Raw genomic sequence first — 21,865 nt, 5'->3', positions numbered from 1 at the left:
TTACTATACTCCTATGCTGTTTGTTTCTAATGTTACTCAAATATATATATATATATATATATATATATATATATATATATATATATATATATATATAGCCCTTTCCTCCCACTTTTACTGTAAGATGCAGGCTACGCCCCTGGTTGTGTGTATGTTTACTACCATATAACCCCTGACATCACCTACACTGTGGGGAATAGCTCGCATGAGGAAAACATCTTAATAAACACATTAAATAACATTTTATTAACCTCCCGTCCAAATTGTCTTTATGTTTTCCAGGTTACCAGGCCCCTCTAGAGTCCCCGCTGCAGGCAGCGGCAGTAGTAGCAGCAGCAGCAGTAAAGCCAACGCTTCCTCAAACCTTAACCGAAGGAGCCAGAGCTTTAACAGCATCGACAAGAACAAACCACTCCAGTATGCCAGCGGCAATGACAGAGGTGAGTTTAAGGTGAAGTTTTTATAGCACTGGTGCTATATTTAATGGGTCAGATATGTTGTTATCCACTAGATGGAGCCACTTTCCAAGGGAACAAAAGAGCAGTTTGCACACGGCTAGATTCCTTAAGATGATTCCCCTTTAAAAACATCTTTAATAGGTAACTTGAATACATCTGTAGAAAAACAGGAACATTTAGTATAATATTGTGCTGTGGTTCCTCCCTGCTGTGATGTTCACATCTGAAAAGGTGATCGTCTAACTGTCCCTGCATTTTTCATGTTTATAGATGACATTCAAGTTATATTTCTGCAGCCTCCCCATAACCAGCCTATTCAGATTTCACTTTAAATTTCATCTTCCTGTCGAAGCCGGAGCATCATTTATAGCAGGGTTCACAACGCGGCTGTTTAACCACCGGTGTGTAAATCTCCACTGGCTTGGTTGGTTACTTCATAAATCTGTACTAGACTTGATATAGTGTGCTGATTGAAGTCGGGTTGTAAGTTCAAAAAAGCGTGACCCCTCTTTTGCCTCTCATTCACCCAGTGCATTAATGATCCAAATGAGTTCCTTCATAGGCTGTGTGTTTTGGCTCCACAGCCCAGTTAGATTTATACCGGTCTTTACCTGTTCCTGTTTCATGTTAGCACATATGCCAGTTCCCAGACACCGGTTATGAAGGGGGTCTAGCACATGCAAAGCCAGACAGAAGGTCTCACATCACAGATGGAGCTTTTGATGAATCAGAGAATCCTAATAAGGGACATCTCTCTCAGACCCATGCCTGATCTTTTCGATTGGGTTTGACATTGGTTACAACCTTGATTCACAGTGCTGTAAGTCAATACCTTTGTAGATGAGAAAAGCAAACTACTGTACCATCTGCCCTTTTTCCTCTCACCTCCTTTTACTCTGTCCAAGGAGTCAGACTGAAGAGATCATGGGAGGGGCTGGCTGGAAAAGAGACTATACCTGTATCTCTTTTCTAAATCTTAGTGTGTGGCTTACCTAGATAGGATTTTAAAGGGATAGTTTACCCAAAAATGAAAACCGCCATGTTGTTTGAAATCTGTATGAGTTTCTTCTTTCTGTTGAACACTAAAGAAGATATTTTGACGAATAATTGTAAGCTCACAGTTGGGTACCCATTGAGTACCATAGTACCTGTTTGTTTTACTTTGGAAGTCAGCGGGTGTTCAGCAGAAGAAAGAAACTCATACAGGTTAAAAACAACATGACAGAGAGTGATACATTTTTTTTTTTTTTTTTTTTTTTTTGGGTGAACTATCCCTTCAAGACATTAAGGGACAGTTTCCTGAACAGTGCTTATCCCGAACTAAAATTCATGTTTGAGCTGGCTTAATTTAAAAACACCTTGTACTGACATATCTTAATAATATTGTATGTCAGTGCCAATGTTTTGTCCCAAAATGCACGGCAGTATTGTTTTTTGTTTTGTTGTAAGGTTTACTACTTAAATGTCTTAATATAACGAAGGCCGATTCCCAGATTAATCTAATGCCTGTCCGGAAAACCGCCCCTAAAGGTGTGCTTCTGAGGTGAAGACAAAAACTGATGTTGCTGCTGAAACAGCTCAAACCAATTAAAGCTACCAAACGTGCAAAAAACTACATTGGCCTTTTTAACATGTGTCATCTTAGTCTGTTTTTACTTTATATTTGTCCATACAATGTATTAGTTTTGCCTAATAGTGTCGCAGAGATTACATATTTTTATAGGTTAGTGGGACACTGGTCCCCTTACTAAAAAGCCAATTCGTTTTTCCAATAGACTTTTGAATTATTGCAAAAAAATATAAATGGAAGAGTTGTCCAAACTGAAAACAACTTGCACTGCCATATCTTAAAACACAGCAGTGCCATTTGTTTTGCCTTAAAATGCATACAAGTAATGTTTTTAGTAAGGCATGTTTGTTAAAACTAGTTATATTTCCTAATTAAACTAAGGTCTAGTCCTGGTTTAAACTAATCCCTGTCTGGGAAACTACCCCTGTGTTTAAAAAAAGTTTTGTCCAACAACTTAATCTTCACACAGGAACACAACTTTTATGAATTTGGAAGTTGTGTCCATCTGTGAAGATTAAGTTGTTGGACCAAACGTGTAAGTATCATCAACTTTTCTTAAACGCAGAGCTTATTTTTTCCGATAATCCAAAAGTCTATGGGAAAAATAAAAGTGCTTTTTATTGAGGAAACCAGTGTTCTACTAACTTCTGGGGTTGTCCTGCAAAAATGTGTCATCCCTGTGGCACTCTATAGACTATTGTTATTTTACGCTTGTCAAAAATGTGTACCTTGTAGTGCACTTTTATTTTTCAGTGTAGTACCAAATTCTCTGCAATGGTTTCTGTGACAATGCCGTTGCATTGGTCTGTGCCAAAAACACTAAAGAAGGCTTTGCATTAGGTGTTTTCGACTTTATGCGATAGTTTATCGACATTGTGTGAAGCAGACTGCTCCGTATGCTATTGAATATCTCTTGTTGACGTCAATTAGTCTGCACAGTGCTATGACAATTTTTATGCTGCCTTATAAGGCAGCTATGTAGACAGTAGTCAGCATGTTTGCTAACTAAAGCTCAGTCCATGAAAGGATTTGTGGACAGCTCCCAGATCATTTTAAAGAAGATCAGTGCTCTGTATTCAGACTGCTACGTATGCTTTGAATCTCACTTGCGGTACTTTGATGTAATTCGCCAATAGGTCTGCACAGTGCCGAATCAAGTTAAAAACCTTTAATGTTGTCTTACAATATGACAATGTGTAGCCATGGTGCTGTTAACACTTGCTAAATATAATCAAATTCCTATCGGATATACACAAAATCAGATCTGGACTGAACCTACTCTGAGATTCAATGACAGTTGTTATGCTGCCTTATAAGTCAGCTATGTAGACAGTAGTCAGCAAGGTAACACGCAGTGAATCAACATGTTTGCTAACTAAAGCTCAGTCCAGGAAGCTTTCAAAAGGATTCCTAGATCACTTTAAAGAAGATCGGTGCTATTTCATGCGATGTATGGCGGGGGGCTCAGGAAACTTCAGAAGAACATGTTATCGAAGACAATGGAGAGGCATAGAAAATGTCTAAAACAATCTATTCTGGATTAGACATTAGCGGATTGAGATTACAAGTCTTTTGTCACCTTATTGCTATCATCTGTTAACATGTTTGTTTTGAACAGTATGTGGAATTCTTAGACTTGAGTGACATTTAACTTTGAACGAATAAAGCGGTGAGGAGAAAAAAGACGTGTAGCTATGGAAACCGCAATTCATCGGTCTGGTGAGGCTGTTATTTAGTATGCTGTTATCTCCAGAGACAAGGTTAATTTAGCTGACACATGCGCTGAAGCCCGATCCACACAAAACTCATTCATAGTCCAATCACAGTTCCCTCTACAAGGTTTTCAATAGAACCAAATGAAGTTTCATCTCCGCCTCTCTTCTTTTGTGCTCTTTCTGTACAATTTTTCAAAGGCTTTGATATCTTTAGGTGGATATCAAAGTTAGAGACAAGCTGAGTTGCTGTGAGATTTTAAAGGTTTTCCTTCTGTATTTTTTAATCTGGTAAATCAATAAAAAAGTCTTCCTTGGATGCATGTCTGATAAACATGATTTATAGTTTAAATGTACAAGCACTTTATATTGTTTTCATTGAAATTCATTTTTATTGGTATCATACAGAATTGCAGTGTAAAGATGGGAATATTATGGCACTTTGATTTATTAACAGTACAGAAATGCAGAAATGTACGGTTATCATAAAAAAACAATAACGAAAACCCACCCCTAACCCCAACGTCACAGGGGTCAAGGCAAATCTACCAAAAATGTACGCATATGGTCGTACAAATGAATATGAATTAAAATATGTACAAATTGTTATGAGATAGCATTGACTATTCCAAACTTTAAAAAAATGCTGGGTTGTTTTTAACCCAAGGCTGGGTAAATATTTGCCAGAACACATGTTGGGTTATAAATAAACCTGTGTTTGGTTGTTGTTATCCAACCAAGGGTTTAGAATTTGTTTAGCATTGTTTATTTATAACCCATCATGTCTTCTGTCCAATATTTACTCAGCCTTGGATTAAAAACAACCCACCATGGTATCATGTCTAAAAAGAAAAACATGGTAAAACCTTAGTACTGTATGGTTACCTTATTCATATACCAATATACTGTACTTGGATTCTAAAATACAAAAAGATTTTCATCATTGTATTGTAATTATTGAATAATTTAATTTAATTATTACTTTATGAGACATTTCTTGTTTGCTGTGATACTGAACTTGCTCTGTATATGAGGCAATAACATGTATAAATTCCGAGAAAATCAATTTAGGAGCCAATTTTGCAGTGTAATTGCCGAGTAACGATTGGGATGGAGGGCTATCGATTACCTTTCCATCCTACAATCCTTTTCATCTTGTCAATACTTGATCATTGCTATAGATATACAGCATTTTCCTTGTAGCCAAAACACACTTCTTGTTGCTTTAGGGTGTTGTTATATCAGTCTAACAAATGTGTTTGCTGTTTGGTCTGTTTCCATGGCACAGAGTCGGTGAAAGGCATCCCTCTGCCAGGCAGTATGAACGGCAGTGGCTCGGTGCCCTCCAGCACCAGCGGGCAGCAGCTGGCCTCTGCTTTGCCCTCTCCCACTGCTGGAAAAACCTGGCGTAGCAAGTCCATGAACATTAAGCATAGTGCCACATCGTCCATGCTGGCCAGCCCTACTGCCTCCCCCACCCCTCCTTCCTCATCCGATCGCCTCCGACCCCCCATCACAGATGCCTCTAAATCAGCCCCTGGCAACCAGCGTTCTATGCTGGAGAAGTTTCGCCTCATCAACCCTCGCTCCGCATCCAGAACCTCGCCCTCTGTGGCCGAGATGGCTCTGCAGGAGGAGGACGACCTGTCGGAGTGTGGAGATGAGGGCATGTGTAGTCCTACGCCACCCTGTGGGATCGCAAAACAGCAGGGAAAGACGTCCATGCCCTCCCTTGTGTCCCAGAACAAGAACGTAGCCACCGCGAACAACTGCAAGAACTACAACAATAAGTCCCTGCCACAGCCCAAAGACAAAGAGGACAAAAACAAGACTAAGAGCAAAGCCAGCACACCACCCAAAGAGGAGCCCGTAATAGTGGAGCCCACGAAGAAGGTCTCCAAGATTGCCAGCCTCATCCCCAAAGGAAACAAAACCTCTGCAGCCTCAGTAAAGAAAGAAAGTGCTATCCCCGCATCCAGCGGCATTCCCAAACCTGGCTTGAAGGCTCCGACCGCGACAACCAAACCACCTGGGACACAACCAAGTGTACCTGCTGCAAGTGTACCCACAACGGGTGGGGATAAGGCCAAACTTAGCAAAAGTGGTCAGTCTATGTATATGCAGAGATCTTTGGGGGGGTTAGAAAATCGTAAGACCAGCATGGTGTCTTCAACGAGTACTTCAGCACTTTCTGGAACCGCTGTTTCTCATGGACTAGGTGGAGGTGGGGTACCGGGCAGTAATGGAGCAGTGCAACTGCCCCAGCAGCAGCAGCACAACCATCCCAACACAGCAACAGTCGCCCCCTTCATGTATAGGTGAGTGATTCACAAATACAAGTTATTTTAAACAAAAATGGTTGTTCAAATCAAGTTCTTTGCATGGTTATAGAAAGATTTTTGGGAACAGCTTTAAAAGTTAGTTAAGGTGGCAACTTGACAAAGAACACAATCTAAAAAACAAAAAAAAAATGCCAGCATTGTATCCAACCTGCAGACAAGACCTAAGGTCTCATGTCCAATTGCGTGTGTCTTGTTAAATCTGGCTGCAGGAGTGTTGTCCGCACAGTTGAATCTCTCTTCATAAATACGGTCCAGACAAAAATCCAGTTGAGATCAGATGCACCAAAACCAGTTTCTGACCTGATAAGTCTCCTTTCTCTCATACACAGGCTGACAAAGAATATTTAGCAACAGTAATGAGAGATTAACAGAAAGTTCACCAAGAGAGTTTTTAGATACACAAACACCGCCTACTGATCATCTGTCCTTTACTTCACCCATAAAGTCTGGTAGTGCATTGTGGGAAAATCAACAGGCAAATGTCTCATCGCGATTATATTAATAGTCTGAGGGGGATCTGCCGAACCGTTTGCCAAACCGTGTACGCCTCGTTTGAGGGGTGTGGCCTGCTTTGGTCCTCACTGAGAAGCTGTTGATGTCACAAATGATGACTAATGATGCTAAAAGGGTTTGAATAGAGGATGAAAAGTGAAAAGAAATAGGCAATAATAGATTGAAAGGTTGAAGGCAGGATATCTGAGTTAGCTTAATAAATAGGTGGTGAAATGCACACAAAGAATGATGCAAATGACGGTGTAAAATAAATGGAGAATTGGGCATAGGGCACATTCAGAAATAAGTTTAAGAAGAAATAAAATCTCTTAATCCCATGACCTCTTTCTAGATTCATATCTGCTCAACTGAACTTTAAAAGGAGAGTTTATCCAAAAATACGTATGTGTGCCATATGTGAAACCTGACTGATTACTGTAAACCTTTGTTGGAAAGCTACAATATGGAAAGATCTCTTTTTGTTTTCCACACCGGTGAGAGATATTTCTGTTATAAAGGCACAGCCACACACACCCTTACCGGTCTGCCACAGGTTCATTATTCTCTGGAAGATGATGGCATTTTTGTTAAGCTGTGTTTGGCATTCACAGTCTTATAAGGATTATAACACAAAAGCTTTATGGAATTTCAGGCTTGAGCTGTTATCATTTTCCACTCCACCGGTACTGATCTTTCTTGGAAAGCTTTTCTTGACACGGTAAAACCCACAGGACTACGATATCTCTCTATATTGCAGGGAGACGATGCGCTGCATTTTGATAAGGTTGAAAGCAAGCATTTTTTAAACTGTACCTAAGATCCAAAATAAAGCAATAAACCCCAAGAAGCAGTGGGTTACCAGTGCATTTTATAACAGCTAAGGGGCGTTGTTAGGCACGACGCGAAGCGGAGTTATACCCCATTAGCTGTTATAAAATGCACTGTAACCCCCCTGCTTCGAGGGGTTTATTGCGTTTATAAAACGGATACTTCATATGCGTAACGTTAGAGGGAATTTAATATAATAAAACACAAATAAGTTGTAATTATATTAGTACAAATATTACTCTTCCGCCAAACAAAGTAGTTCCTCAGAATCAAGTGTGACTGAAACAGAGCGCAGTTCCCAACCAACACAGATGCTGCAAAGACACAATGAAAATATGATTTAAGACTGTGGTGTTTATTTTATAAATCACCATTCATCTAATTTATACATTAACATTGATATTGTGCAACTGTTGAAGTGATGATCAAATATGCTTGGAAGCATGCTTAACTCTTTCCCCGTCAGCGTTTTTTTTAAAAGTTGCCACCCAGTTTTAGTTTAATGCCTTGCAGAAAAATTATCTTCTTTAAATAAACATAAAATATCAAATGAAAGAACAGACCATCCGCTTTCAAACAAAAACAAACAAAAAAAACGTTTCATCCTACCTTCATTTGTTCTCTTATCACCTCTCAAAAGTTTTAGCTAAAAGCGGATATAATTCCATTTTTGTGAAGAACTTTTGTAAGAGATCAGATTGAGCCATCAAAACTTACACGCTGTGTTTTCAGTGTTGAGTGAATGCGTCAGTGTTTAAGTTGGGTAAGATCGCCACCCAGTGGATAATAGCGGACGGAGGAACTTGAGTTATAAACTCCTCAGACAATGTTTCTTTATCGACGAGATGACACAACAACAATATTTATTGACATTTATCTGGATATCGTCAATAATTGTGCAATTGTAGACAAATAAAAAATATGATTAAAGACACTGTTGTTAATTTTCATAAACCAGTATGCAGCAACAGTGGCGCAGTGATACTTATGTAATGTGGTCTGAACCGTGAGGTTACCGGTGTATTTTATCACGGCTTAGAACGCGTTTCAACCAATCAGAATGAAGAACCAGAACTGCGCGTTTTATAATAAACCCTTTGATACCTGTCGAAAGGCCAAAATATGACTTAATAAATGAGAAAAAAGTTGACAAATCTTTTTTTTATATTTCTTGTAATGGAGAGCATTAAAGAATCTTAAATAAACATTATACAGAATATTCAGTATATGCTTATGAATCCATAATATGTTTACTAGAGAAGATAGAAATTTGGCTAAACAATACTGTATATTACCCTGCATATGAAATCCAGTTTAAAGCCCTATACGTCTAATCTAATGATGAGATTATGAGCATCCAAGTTTGATTTCAATCACTAATTTCACATTTATTTTAATCTTTGACATGCCCTTACTCAGTCACTATTAAATAACCAAGGTTATATTGTCACAGAATGTCCTTCACGTTTTATCAGATGATTTTATGTAGAAAACAGTAAATCACAAAAATGACTTTAGTTGGGTTTTCACAGGCAGGGTCACACATGGCTCTGTCCCATTTAATTAGAAGTCAAATACATTTTAGTTCTAAAATTTGTTTGTATAAAACCTTGTCACATTGATTTCTGTGATTGTCCATGGAGGATACATTCATATATTTTTACGGTTTAAAAGGTAGGCATGGCCAGTCGCTTTTCTTTCTACAGCGGAGCACTGTGGTTAGTGTGATACCCCTTTAAAGGAACATGCCCACATTTTGAGAATTTAGTTTATTTACCTTATCCCCCAGAGTTAGATAAGTCCATACTTTCTCATCTCTGTGCATGCTGTAACTCTGTCTGATGCATTCCCCGCTAGCTTAGCTTAGCACAAAGACTGGAAGTGAATGGCTCCAGCTAGCAAACTGCTCCCAGTAAGTGACTATATTCTCAGAAGGCGAAGCACTGCACTGCACTCTGACCGAACTCTCTGCTCCTCACCAGTAGCAGTGCTTCGCCTTCTGAGAATATAGTTCCCAGTATGTTTACTGTAAAAAGATGACTGTGTCTCATATGACCTTGTTATTTGTACACGGTGTGACTTTACAAATCAAAACATATAAATAGGAAAATGTTAGCGTTATTTAGTCACTTAATGGGAGCAGGATGCTTGCTGGAGCCATTCACTTCCAGTCTTTGTGCTAAGCTAAGCTGCGTCAGACAGAGTTACAGAACGTACGGAGATGAGAAAGGTATGTATGGACTTATCTAACTCTGGGGGATACGGTGAATAAACTAAATTCCCAAAATGTGGGCATGTTCCTCTAAGGAAGCGTGCACACCAAAGCTTTTACGCCTGCGGCCGATGTATGTTTTCAATTGTTTCCAATGGTGTTTTTTTTTTCAAAAAGCCAGCAGATAGCATTTTTTCCGCGCTGACAGCCGACGCTCTCCGTTTTTTCCGCGCTGAGCACCGACAGTTCAAAAATATTCAACATTGGGTGAAAAGCTCAGCTCGTCAATGTCAGTTCTCACACGGCCGTGAGGTCCACTTTTTTAAGTCAAAAATATGACTTTTTAAGTCATAAGTTATTCTTATGTTTATTGGGTGTCAACTATCTTTAAATTACAGAAAAAATACAAACTTACATTTAAATCATGGTCACCATGAGAAAAACAAACTAGCACACCTATGCAGGAAATCAACTGCTTGAGACAACAAACTTGACTGAAAAATGTATTCCAGAGCATTAAAAAGTAACATAAATACATTTTCTTGTTCTTCACCCAGGACCTACTCAGAAAATGATTGCACCACTGTGGTCCCCCCTGAACCGTGTCTCAGTCCCACAAAAGATCTGGTCTACAGCAAGACTGCCAAACAGTGCCTGGAAGAGATCTCAGGTACGAGTCCCAACACATGTGCATCTTCACACCATCATACTAACAAAAGCCTTACACACACACACAAATACACACACACAAAAAAAAAAAACACAGAAAGGTTCGCTCTGCAGGCCTTTAGTTCCACGTTGCTATCTTAGCAAGAAAAGGTCAGAAATGACAGGTGGACAAAGGCCGGCTTGTTTGGGAGGCCAAGCTGCAGAATGTGTTGTTTACCCGTGCTTGTGTGTTATACTGCATGTGTGACTGTGATGTGACAGCTGATAGCTGAAGATTGGTGCCTGGGGCTCAGGCACTGCTCTTGCACGTATCTTAATAGTGAGATGAAAACAAGCTCTGAGAAATAAATGCAAATAGCTTTATTTCTGCATTTACACACATTTGCACTGCCGAGAGAAATATTTTATTACTTATAAGTTGCTCTTGGAAATTGCTTTAGATAAATACAAATGGAAACAATTGTTAAAATATATTAGGAAAGTGACGTTGTGAACAATATATGATAACCCATACTTGGAATGTGACCTCTGCTAAAGGGATACCCAACAATGAATATTCTGTCATCATTTTTTCAGATCATGAGCCCCATTCACTTCCATAATAGGATAAAAGAACACAATGGAAGTGAATGAGGCTCACAAACGGTTTGGTTACAAACATTCCTCGTAATATCTTCCTTTGTGGTAATCAGAACAAAGAAATGTATACAGGTTTTTAACAACATGAGAATGAGTAAATTATGATAGAATTATCATTTTTCGGTGAACTATCCCTTTAACCTATCCAGTAAGTAGTGAACACACACACAAACAGGGAGAGGGGCCTTGCTCAAGGTCACCTCAGTCGCAACCGTGAGACTCGAACCGGCAACTCTCGGGTTAAAACTCTCGCCTCTCTACCCGTTAGGCCACAACTGCCTTAGTGTCTAATGCTGCATTTACACCAGCCACGGTAGAGGCGGCAAGTTGGATGCTTGAACATTTGAGTTCACTCGCTTCATTCGCGCATGAAAGCCATGCATGAAATTCTAGTCATTCAAAAATTCACGCGGTAATTCGTGTAATTTTTCTGCGACTCCGCTAAGACTCAGCCACTCCGCTAGCTTCCTGTAATCACATCACTACTACAGCAAGGTCCTGATTGGGTAATGCGGTGAGGAAATCCACTGAAGTTCAGATTTTTCAACTCATGTGTTTCCCGCGGTACACACGGTAATTGAGTTGCCACTGGAAACGCGCGAGTTGAAAAATCTGAACTTCAGCAGGATGCCTAATCACATCGCATTGACTTAACATGTAAATCACTCGCGCTTACCGCCTCTACCGTGGCTGGTGTAAACGCAGCATAAGGATTATGGAGCTGTAAAAGTAATGCAACTGTATTTGATTTAAGTAAATTTGATGAGAAATCTTTGAGTTTTACCTTTAATTGCAGATTTGGTAAATCTGAGCTTAGTTTGTGACATTGTAGAGGTCTCTTCTGAAACTATAATGGAGTCATTTGTGAGATTTCTGAGTCTTTTTCTCAGGTGAAATATCTAAGACACAGGGGGCTTAAAGGGATAAAAACAGATCAGAGGCACCATTTACTTCCATAGTATTATTTTTCCTCCTATGTAAATCAATGGTGCCTCTGATCTGTTTGGTTGCAAACATTCTTTGGAACAACTTGAGGGTCAGTAAATGATGACAGAATTTTCTTTTTTTTTATGAACTATCTATTTGCTCTACATTTAATCTGCTGATATCTATGATAATTAATTCATACATAAAGATATTCTGGTTTATTTGCTCTTGTTCTGCTTGCACATTTGCCTGCATTCTGTTCTATATGTAATGAGATTCAGTTGTTTATTGTGGATCACTGCAGATGCATTTAGTTTTTTTAATTAAACATAAAAGAACTCAAACACACCCAGGTCTTTCTTCTTTCAGCATCTTCTTTAATGAGACACAAATTAGTGTCTTAGAATGCACAAATGTCTGGAATGTCAAATTCGAATGGGTAAACCACACACAAACACACAGCGGTCAGCATTTGATGGTCAGTGAGAATGCACACCTGCTGTGAGGATGCTGTTTGCAAGCGGATGCTGAATTATGAGTCATAGGCAAACACTGCAGGGTTTTGCACAATGCTTTGACTTAAGAAAGACTTAAACTGTTGTGCCTTTTTATTTATATCAGAAGAAATTAAAAGTGGTTGAGCTATATTGTAATGTTGGTGTTATGTTAATGATAATGTAAATTATTTATGTATGTCACATAGTTTTCAATAGGAACACATGTATGGCCATCTGTGCTCAAGTTTGTACTCAAATAGTCAAATTATATCTTTTCATATCAATAACCGTATTATTTATTTTTGTTATTTCTGTTAGAGAATTTTTGGAGAAACATCTGAAACATTTATTTTGAACATAACACATAGTCCATGTTCACATGGGCTACTTATAGATGTTAACCTCAGTAGTCTTCCTGTGGCAGTGCATTGTGGGTTACACCCAGCTGTTAAATTCATTCCACTTATTCCACTACACACAAGCACAAGAACGTCATCTCCGCATGCACCTGTTTTGCATGTTTGGACGGCCGATTGGGTTTATGGCAATGCAGAAAGCAATTTTTAAAGATCTGTTTAAAAAGCCATTTTGTTAATATAGCCAATTGCATATTTAATATTTTAAATAAAATGAAATTATGCATTAGTTATCAAATAGAGATTATAACGTACTCACCGTGCAGAATTTAGACTTTGTTATATGCAAAGGTGGCGAAAAACAATACAAGCTACAATTTAGTCTTACGCTATTCCCACAACACACACACATACACACATACCTGTGTTGCTCTGAAGGTGTGTAGCCAACAGCAACAGCTATCACTGCAGTAAAGAGACAGAGAGAGCGAGAGAGAGAGAGAGAGAGAGCACAAGAAAAAGAAAGACAAATAAAGGGAATAAAACAGCGATCGACGTGTTAACAGGAGCAGGCGGACCCTAAGCATCTCTACACGCAAATATCTCTCTCTCTTTCCGCCGTCCCTCAGAGCTAACCACATGCGTGCGCTCCAGCCAGTAATTAATAGTGTGTGTGAAGAGTCCTCGGTCGCTGGGAGAGAAACAGAAGGAAGAGGAGATGCCGTGAAGGATTTTAGTTTAAATGTGATCTGGTGCTGATCGGCTCCCTGCGCATCTCCGTGCTGCATTGAAGGAAAAAGCAGGAGAAAGAGAAAAACCTAGGAAGAGTATGATCTCAGCGTGCGCACCTGCATGCTGCTTATTGGCTGTGGTGAGCATGCATGCGTGTGGGCAGGATGGTATTTGATGCTCCCTGGTGTAAGGGGCAGTTTCGCGGGCTGAGCCAATCGACGTCTTAGGCTGTGCAGCCACCTGAAGCTGCCTGATCGAATTCTCTTGCACACACACACATCATGTGAGGAGAACTGTGAAGGAGTCTAAACTTTAAGATCCGGAAAAGAAAAAGTATCAAAAACCAGGGACTCATCAAGAACATCCGACAGCATGAAGCGAGGAGCCGACTTTTCGGTCTACCAGGGTGGCAGCCCACCACGCAAAACACCACAGCCGGTCCCGGACAACCTGAACCTCCGTAAGCAGCGTTCCCTCGGCAACCTCGTGCTCCTTAGCGATGGAGAGCAAAGGGTTTACACCTTCGAGCTGGATGACCCACCTTCGTCAACCTCAGGGGCATCGTCATCATCACCTTTGCCCCAGCATGCCAGAGGCGGCGCCCGGCGGCACCCAGAAAGCAGTGCGCGAGCACGTTCGCTTTCTCTGTCCCTCACCAAAGTGCTCTCTCAATCCGAGCACTCCCTAATACCCGTTCCCTGGGGCCGTAAATCTAGTCGGATGGCGCCTGCTCACCGGCACCTGCGGACAGAGGTGAAGGGCGAGGGAGGCGGCGGTAGGAGATCAGAAGAGGACACACGGGCAGGGTCAGCGAGCACAGCAGGAGACTGGGGAGAAGAACTTGAGAGTGCCAGAGAGGAGCAGGCACAGTTGGATAAAGAGGTTATACTGACAATGCTCGGAGACCTGGAGCAGGTTTTGAAACCCCAGAAATGCCGTAAGTGCAGTGCCACACTCAAATTCAACATTTAGTGCTAAAACCTAGCAGTTACTCTGTTGGTTGCTTTGGAATTTGTTAGTTTTGTAAGTGCATTTGGAGTCAAGCATGTAACTGCATTCGAAACATCTCTGGAGGGTGTCTGGGTGAATTATGATTCCTAGTTGTGGAATAGGAGAACATTTAGAAGCCAGATTCACCTGCCGGCTATGGAAGTGTTGCCATGCTGTCTGCTGCTCTGATCAATAGCTCAATTTACCCTCCCGTCTGTATGATCCATGCTTTTATTTCCAGCCTATCCAAAGATAACCGCCAACCATGGGGCTGTATGCACCTGTATTAAAGTAATTCAGTAGTCTGTACTTCATTTTAATGCTGTCTTACCTTCTCCATTTAAGTTAAGGTTACTGATAAATGGAGCTAGTTATAAACAAATGTTTCAGAAGAAGCATTTTTGATGCCATAGAAGAACCATTTCTTGTGCATAAAGAACCTTTAATATCCAAATAACCTTTCTGTTTTGCAAAAAAAGTGTTTTTTTACCATATATATATTTTTTTTACGAAATGGGACTAAATAGTGCAAACATTGTTTTTTTTTGTTGCATTGGCATTGCTGTGAAGACCTGATACTGCAAAAAGCATAATTTTAGTTAGGGTAGTTATATCCATATAGCCATGAATTATGCAAAGCGCAAACCATACAGATCAACACGGATTCCACTTTAAAGCTCTAGCTTATCACATGGGATGATGAGGTTAAATTTGCGAACTCTCAGCTGTCGTCTGATTCGACAGAGCCAACGGTGTCCTCACACCCTTATCCACTGGTGACAGACTGAAGTGGTTCTTACAAATTTCTGTCTGCACACCCAGAGGCCAAGAAGTGCTGTTATGCTACCCAGAGCCCACTTGGTCATCAAATATGTGACTTAGACCCTCTTGCACACTTTATGCTGTATGGATTCACTTGCAGAGAATAAGTGGACCTGCTGTGGAAATATAAGTGCTGTGTGTGTGTGTGTGTTTTCAGTGGCACTGATTGGTTGATTATTCCAGTCCATTACAAGCACATAAAGCAAAGCCTTGTGGGTATAAGAGGGTCACAATGTCTTTGTATATGTGTGCGTTTCTGTCCTGAAGCAATGCATTTGTGTAATTGGGCTGTTATAGGATATCTGTTGGATATGGGAGATATGATGTACTGAAATGTGTGCAGTCTGGCTATGGATGGTTGTTCTGGCAAGACACTGTCAAGCTATATGATTGTGTTCTTCTTTCATCTTTAACCCTCTTGAGATCTTCCACTCAGACTCACTTGTGTATATACATTGCCGCCATAACATCGCTGTAGGAGGCGCAATAATATTACGCAGTGCCCAAAAATAGTCCCCTGCCTTTAAAAGTTGCTAAGAGGACTATTTTGGCTGCTGCGTAATATCATTGCGCCTCCTGCAGCCATGTTATAGCAACAAAGTCCTTGATTATTACGCTAGAATCAGAGTACAGTTCCTAGCCATATCTGCCTAGAAAATCGCAACTTTTCTGTCGGTTTTAGTATATGATGTAACAACAGAAGAGTTAAGTTTTAAATGGGAAAAATATCGAAACTCTTTGGTTATTTTTGAGGGCGGTGCTAAATGGTCTTATCAGATTCAATGGATTATGCGATCACTTTGGAAGTTTGGTGTTCTATATGGTACACTATAGCTGTAAGGACATTAAAAGTGCTCACAAGACTTGCTGGCAATGAAATTTCCCAAGTCTCCAAGATATTTTGTTCCCTCCTCAAAACAAGTCTAAAAAAGGATAAAAACTGTAATAGCTTAAAGGTGCACTGTGTAGATGTTAGCGGCATCTACCGTTGCGATCTACCAATGGCTCAGTCCACCGCTCACCTCTCCCTTTCGAAGTACATAGAAAAGCTACGGTAGCCTCCACAGGACAAACATGTCACCATCTGAGACAATGTAGTGACGAAACACGCTCTTTAGTGTAGTTTGTCCGTTTATGGCTACTGTAGAAGCATGGCGGCGCCAAATGGTGACTGTGAGGGACCCACGTTGTATGTATTAAAATGGCTTATTCTAAGGTATTAAAAAAATAACAGTTCATTATGTAAGGTCTTTATACACCACTGATAATATAGTTATGTATATCATATTGCGTTTCTGATCCTTAAAAAATCACACAGTACACCTTTAATAGCACACGTAATAGCCCTGTTAATACATTGTTTCACTAGTCTACGTGTAAAAATGTCAGGCTCTCCTGTTACCAGAACAGATAAAGGTGATTTTCATTATACAGGTTTGACATGGATGTGTCTGACAAGTGTGAAGAGCTGTTAGTAATGCTTCAAGGTGTAAATGCTAATGCAAACTGTGTTATTCTCCTGAAAAACAAACCACCTGGGAAACACTTTTATATTTATAATACTAGCTAAATCCTTAGTTGATAATGACCCACTTATGATAACATTTACAAGCTCAAATATATAAAATCACTATTAGTTGATTATCAAATCAAAACACAAGTGACTTAACTGCTTCGTAGATTTGATGAACATGAAACAACATTAGTAGACCATTTACAGTAACTTTAATATTTTAAGTGAACTACATTAAGGCCAGGGACATTAAAGAGTATGCATTTAAGAGATTAATAGGGTCATTTGGATTGCATGAATACCTAGACATGCTATATAATTTGGAGAACACATTTAATCAATATATAAGCAACATTTTGTTCTTATTGCTATTTTATAGCTTATTACATTCTAGACATTGGGATGATATGAAGTCACTGGTTGGTACGGCAAGATTAGAACAAAAAGCATTTGATGTGATGTGGAAACTGTTGAACCCCCTACCATCATCATCAGCCTGATTTAGTGTCTTTGAGTGTCTTAATGAGTTTAATGCCCTGGAAAACAAGTACTTAATTACATAAGAGCCTCCACAACCTATTTTTCAGTTCCAAGATTCTTGCGGCCCCACCCGTGAAACAGATTTAGGTTATACACTGTCAGAAAAATGGTCAAAAATGGTCTCTTGCTGTGACTGGGGCAGTACCCTTTCAAAAAGTACACCTATAGAGTTCATATTAGTACCTCAGCGGTACATATTGGTACCAAAGAGTGCATATTAACTCTTTCGCCGCCATTGACGAGTTATCTTGTCAATTAAGAGAAAACGCTTCCCTGCCAATGACGAGTATTTCCGGCTTTCCGCAATACCGCTATTATAGTATTACCGCAACTTTTTAAACCCGGAAGTATTGCCCTCTGGCAAGCAGCTGCATGTCCGTGTCTGTTTTAAAGATCGCTCTGAATGGGATTTCTATGAAAAGTCCGTCACAAAAATTGAATTATCTCAGCTTTTTGCTCAAAATGTGGTGTTTTTCAGAAACCTACCCATATTCAAGAGCTGATTACAAAAGAACTACTTAGGAGTAGGATCAAACGTTTTTTATTTTTTATTTTTTTGAAAGCAGAGGGTCTGTTCTTTCATTTGGTATATTGTATGTTTATATATTTAAAGAAGAACATTTTCTGGAAGGCATTAAACTTTTGTGAAAATCATGAAAAAACGCTGGCACTGGCTGGCAACTTTTTTTAAAAACAATGGCGGCAAAAGAGATAATACATGAAAGGTACATATTGGTACCAAATGTGTACATATCTTTACCTATGTGGTTTATATTATGATCTTCTTAAACAGGCATTGCCCCAGTGACAGCTTGGGACCAATTTATGACTTTTATTCAGTTAATTTTTTTTGACAATTTTTGTTATGAGGGTGTCAGTCTGCAATGTATTCACTGGTAAACATTTACATCATTTGTGGGCGTAAATTACATCATATTTGAAGTGCAAGTAAGCTGTATATAATATATATAGGTCTCACCTTAGCTTTTAAAAACTTTTTAAAGATTTAGAAGTTGGCAAAAGAACCACGACAGCAGAGTCGCAGAGTTTATTTCAATCCTATCCAGAAGGTGAGGATAAAAATACATATATAATATATGCATTAGGACATCTTACAGTCCATTCGAATTTGACAGAGTTTTGCTTGACAGGCAGATCATGCTCCAGCCAAACTTTAAGCTGGGTTTAAGGGTTGGAATGCGGTGTCATAACGCACGGATTACTCCATGCTCCGTGGAAAAGTGATGACCGTGTAATCTGTCCCTTTATCCCATCAGCTGCACAGCAAGCTGGAACTTCGGCATCTGAGTTGACATGCAAGAGCAGACAGACTCTGCTTACTAACCGCTAACCGCAGCATGTTTGAATGATTCGCATGTCGAGTCCGTTCTTCCAAACTATGAACTAGCAAGTGATAACAGGGTCAATAATATGTTTTCTCTTTCAATCCCCCAGGGGAAGATCCAGAGACCAGAAGGATGCGTACGGTGAAGAACATCGCAGATCTAAGACAGAATCTTGAAGAAACCATGTCTAGTTTACGTGGGACGCAAATTAGCCACAGGTGAGCATGAATGCATCTGTTTAGTCTTAATGCTGCTGGGGACTAGTTAACAACACACAACATACATTAGTGTGTTGCAGTGCTGGTTATTTTTAGCCTGGCTCCGCCCTCCTACGTGCTTCCGCTTAATTTTAATTTCGCTTCAGCAGTACGTCTGGGACTGCTCTGTAGAGTTTCATTTTCTCCTGCAAAAATCTGCAGGACCAATCAGCGAACAGATGGGGGTGGCTAAGAACGATGACGTTGAGGTCGTGCGTCAGTTTGAGTTGTAGTTCAGTAATGGCAGCGGAGAAAGACGTGAGAAAAGCTATTCGGTCCGTTGTTGTAAAACTGCCGAATATACAGAAGTTAAAGCCGGAGCAAGAACCAGGTTTGCTAAGTTTTGTTTGTCTGATTTTTCTGACTTGTTGTTTCCGGACGGTTTCGGTGCATGATATACGTCACGACCACACGTTAGCGATTGGCTTATAAGTGGGATCCTGAGTGACTCTGGGCAGATCCAATAGTTTTAAACTTCAACAATGGACCCTCCTTAACGGAAGTAATGCTTTGCAATGGAGCGTGGCCAGACTCTCTGTACAAATGAAATGAATGTACGAGAGTCTGGTTGGACCAGGCTATTATTTTAGCAGGAGATGGTGGAGTTTACTAACTTTCTTGGCTAGTGAAGAGTTGCGATAAATTATTAAAATTAAGTTAAAATAACTTATTTAACTTTAAACAAAAAAAATATATATTTAGCTGTTTTACAGAGTGGCTCACATATTATATGTAATAAAGAAAAAAGTTAAATAAGACATTGTGAATGCTCTGGCAGAAAGAACGTTCACTAGTTCCAAAACAGAAAAAGAAAATTACTTAATTTTAGCTCCCACAATGAACTTGGCAAAAACAGTGACAGCTGCACTTCTTTTTTTCCCTATTTAATTTCTTTAAAGACAACTTACATTGGCATTCACAAATCTGTACCCTCATTTCACCAACATATTTGCAAGGAAAGTTGCGCTCAAGTCACTGGGAAGAAAATTGCTTTAAAACTTTCTTAACTTAATTTACATTCATGCATTTGGCAGACGCTTTTATCCAAAGTGACTTACAGGGCATGCAAGCTATACATTTTATCAGCTTGTGTTCCCATGGATTCGACCTCTACTGCAACAGGAACACTAATAATTTATTAAAAATTTAGCTTCAAAATAATAAACACCTACTGACAAAAATCCACACAGACACATCCATTATCATGTCGCACATTTGTCCATCTCTAAAATGACCTATTTTGCCACTTCTCCCTTTATCTCAGTCACAATGTGAATGTAATTTCACAGGAAAATGGTTCAGAGACAGAGTTCTGACATGACAGATGGCTCTCGCTTCTCTCTCTCTTACTTTCTCTGTCTCTCTCTCTCTCTCTCTCTCTCTCTCTCTCTCTCTCACCCACCCTCACAGGGAGCATCTTCCTTGGAAATCAATGCTTGGCTTTTTTCCTGCACATTGCTTCTCACAGGAGCCAAAAAGGTGTTAGACACTTCCTTACACACACACACTCCCTGACCATAAAGCTAACCAGTAAAGAGCCAATGAATCAAAAAACTGCAACCCTTTTTCATATAGAGTTCATAATGTTCAGATATATATTGTTGACATGCAGCCGTCTGGCTGTGCTTGCAATAAATGAAGACGAGGAAAAACAATGAATCATTGTGACTGCCTAAATGCAATAATTCAGCCGGATTCAGTGTATAGAGCTTGTATAGATTGAAAGACTATAGAGACAGCTATGACTTTTTAAATCACATAAACAGTGCATTGTGACATCAGGAAGTCAACCTGTCTTTTCCTGAGATATGTTTTAGTGTGATCTGCTTTTAACCCAGTGACGTTGGGTTTATTATTGGTTATAACTGACATTGTATGATTTCATACAAAAGTAGTTAATCTTTTTTCTGGTTTCCATCCATTTCTAATCACCTTGTGCATTGCATACAATATGGAGTATCTTCTTCACTCACACATTTACTATACTGATGTGGATGCAATATAGCTGAATTGATCTGGCCATGTGTTCCTGTTTTTGAGCTTCCCGGAGCTTAAAAATTGTATTGATTGGCATTAAAGAATAAATCTTCTCCGTCTATGAGCGTGATATTTTCAAGGTCAAGCAAGCATCTCAGACAACAATAAAAATGGCTCTAGGTTTTGAGGCCAAGCACCGCAAGAGGTTTTGTACACAATGCTGAATGCTATAAGAAGATTAACACTCTGGGGTCGGCTGTGGTGCGGGCGCCGCAAACTCTTTATTTTTCAATCACTCCCCAAAGAGACTTAGATAACTCTGCTGATTTTGGACATACACAGAGGCGCACCTTGTCAACAGGCAAGGCAGGCAACTGCTTGGAGCCCCGAGCCACTAGAGGGCCCCCGAGTTTGTTTCTCGGATGGCCAGCTACACAGATGAACAACATGACTGCATATCAAAATTCCGATTGGATGGAATGTTGATTGACATTAGCTTAGCCCAGTCAAAATCCAACCCAGGTGGATAACTTGCCAGTTTCGAAAATGAACGTAGCGAATGGGTGACGTTGTATCGTTCAGTCGTGATGTTTCAGTTGATCCGTATGGATCACAACCCACGGTTTGGCTCGCATGTGATTGCCAGATTAATACGCAAATTTAAATAGGAAAAGTTTATCATTTGCACGTGTTTCAAAGGCTTGCAAATGCTAACACTCAAGTAACCGCATATAAAAGGCGCTAAAGTGAGCAGCCCTCTGTACCCACATGTGGTTTAATGTGCCCGGTCCAGCTCCAGTCAGGCACGTGCCCAAGTGTAAATCTTCTGGTGTAAATCTCAAGTTTAAATTCTAACAGTTAACTAGTGCAATCCTTTACAAAGACAATCGCGGCAAAAACGGATCTATATGCAATGTAGTTACCCAATTTACGCTTGTAAAAGTTACGAAGCAGTTGCAATGACGCGTGCACGCACGTATTCATGT

General features: G+C 39.9%; 1 protein-coding gene across 7 annotated transcripts in view; it reads left to right on the top strand.

The window, feature by feature from the left end:
• nav3 (neuron navigator 3) overlaps nt 1–21,865 on the top strand; it is a 183,575-nt gene that overhangs the window by 92,481 nt on the left and 69,229 nt on the right. For 6 of the 7 annotated variants that reach the window (XM_065268611.1, XM_065268612.1, XM_065268609.1 and 3 more), the window contains exons 7-10: nt 283–440; nt 5,029–6,058; nt 10,172–10,284; nt 18,755–18,863. In XM_065268611.1, the coding sequence (XP_065124683.1) occupies nt 283–440; nt 5,029–6,058; nt 10,172–10,284; nt 18,755–18,863 (1,410 nt within the window). Of the gene's footprint in view, nt 1–282; nt 441–5,028; nt 6,059–10,171; nt 10,285–13,266; nt 14,372–18,754; nt 18,864–21,865 lie in introns of those variants that run through there. The other variant, XM_073814021.1, reaches the window with a different exon arrangement.

The sequence above is a fragment of the Paramisgurnus dabryanus genome, chromosome 1 (genome assembly GCF_030506205.2).
Source record: "Paramisgurnus dabryanus chromosome 1, PD_genome_1.1, whole genome shotgun sequence".
In the NCBI taxonomy this organism is placed as follows: Eukaryota; Metazoa; Chordata; class Actinopteri; order Cypriniformes; family Cobitidae; genus Paramisgurnus; species Paramisgurnus dabryanus.
This window is presented reverse-complemented; position numbering and strand designations above follow the sequence as displayed.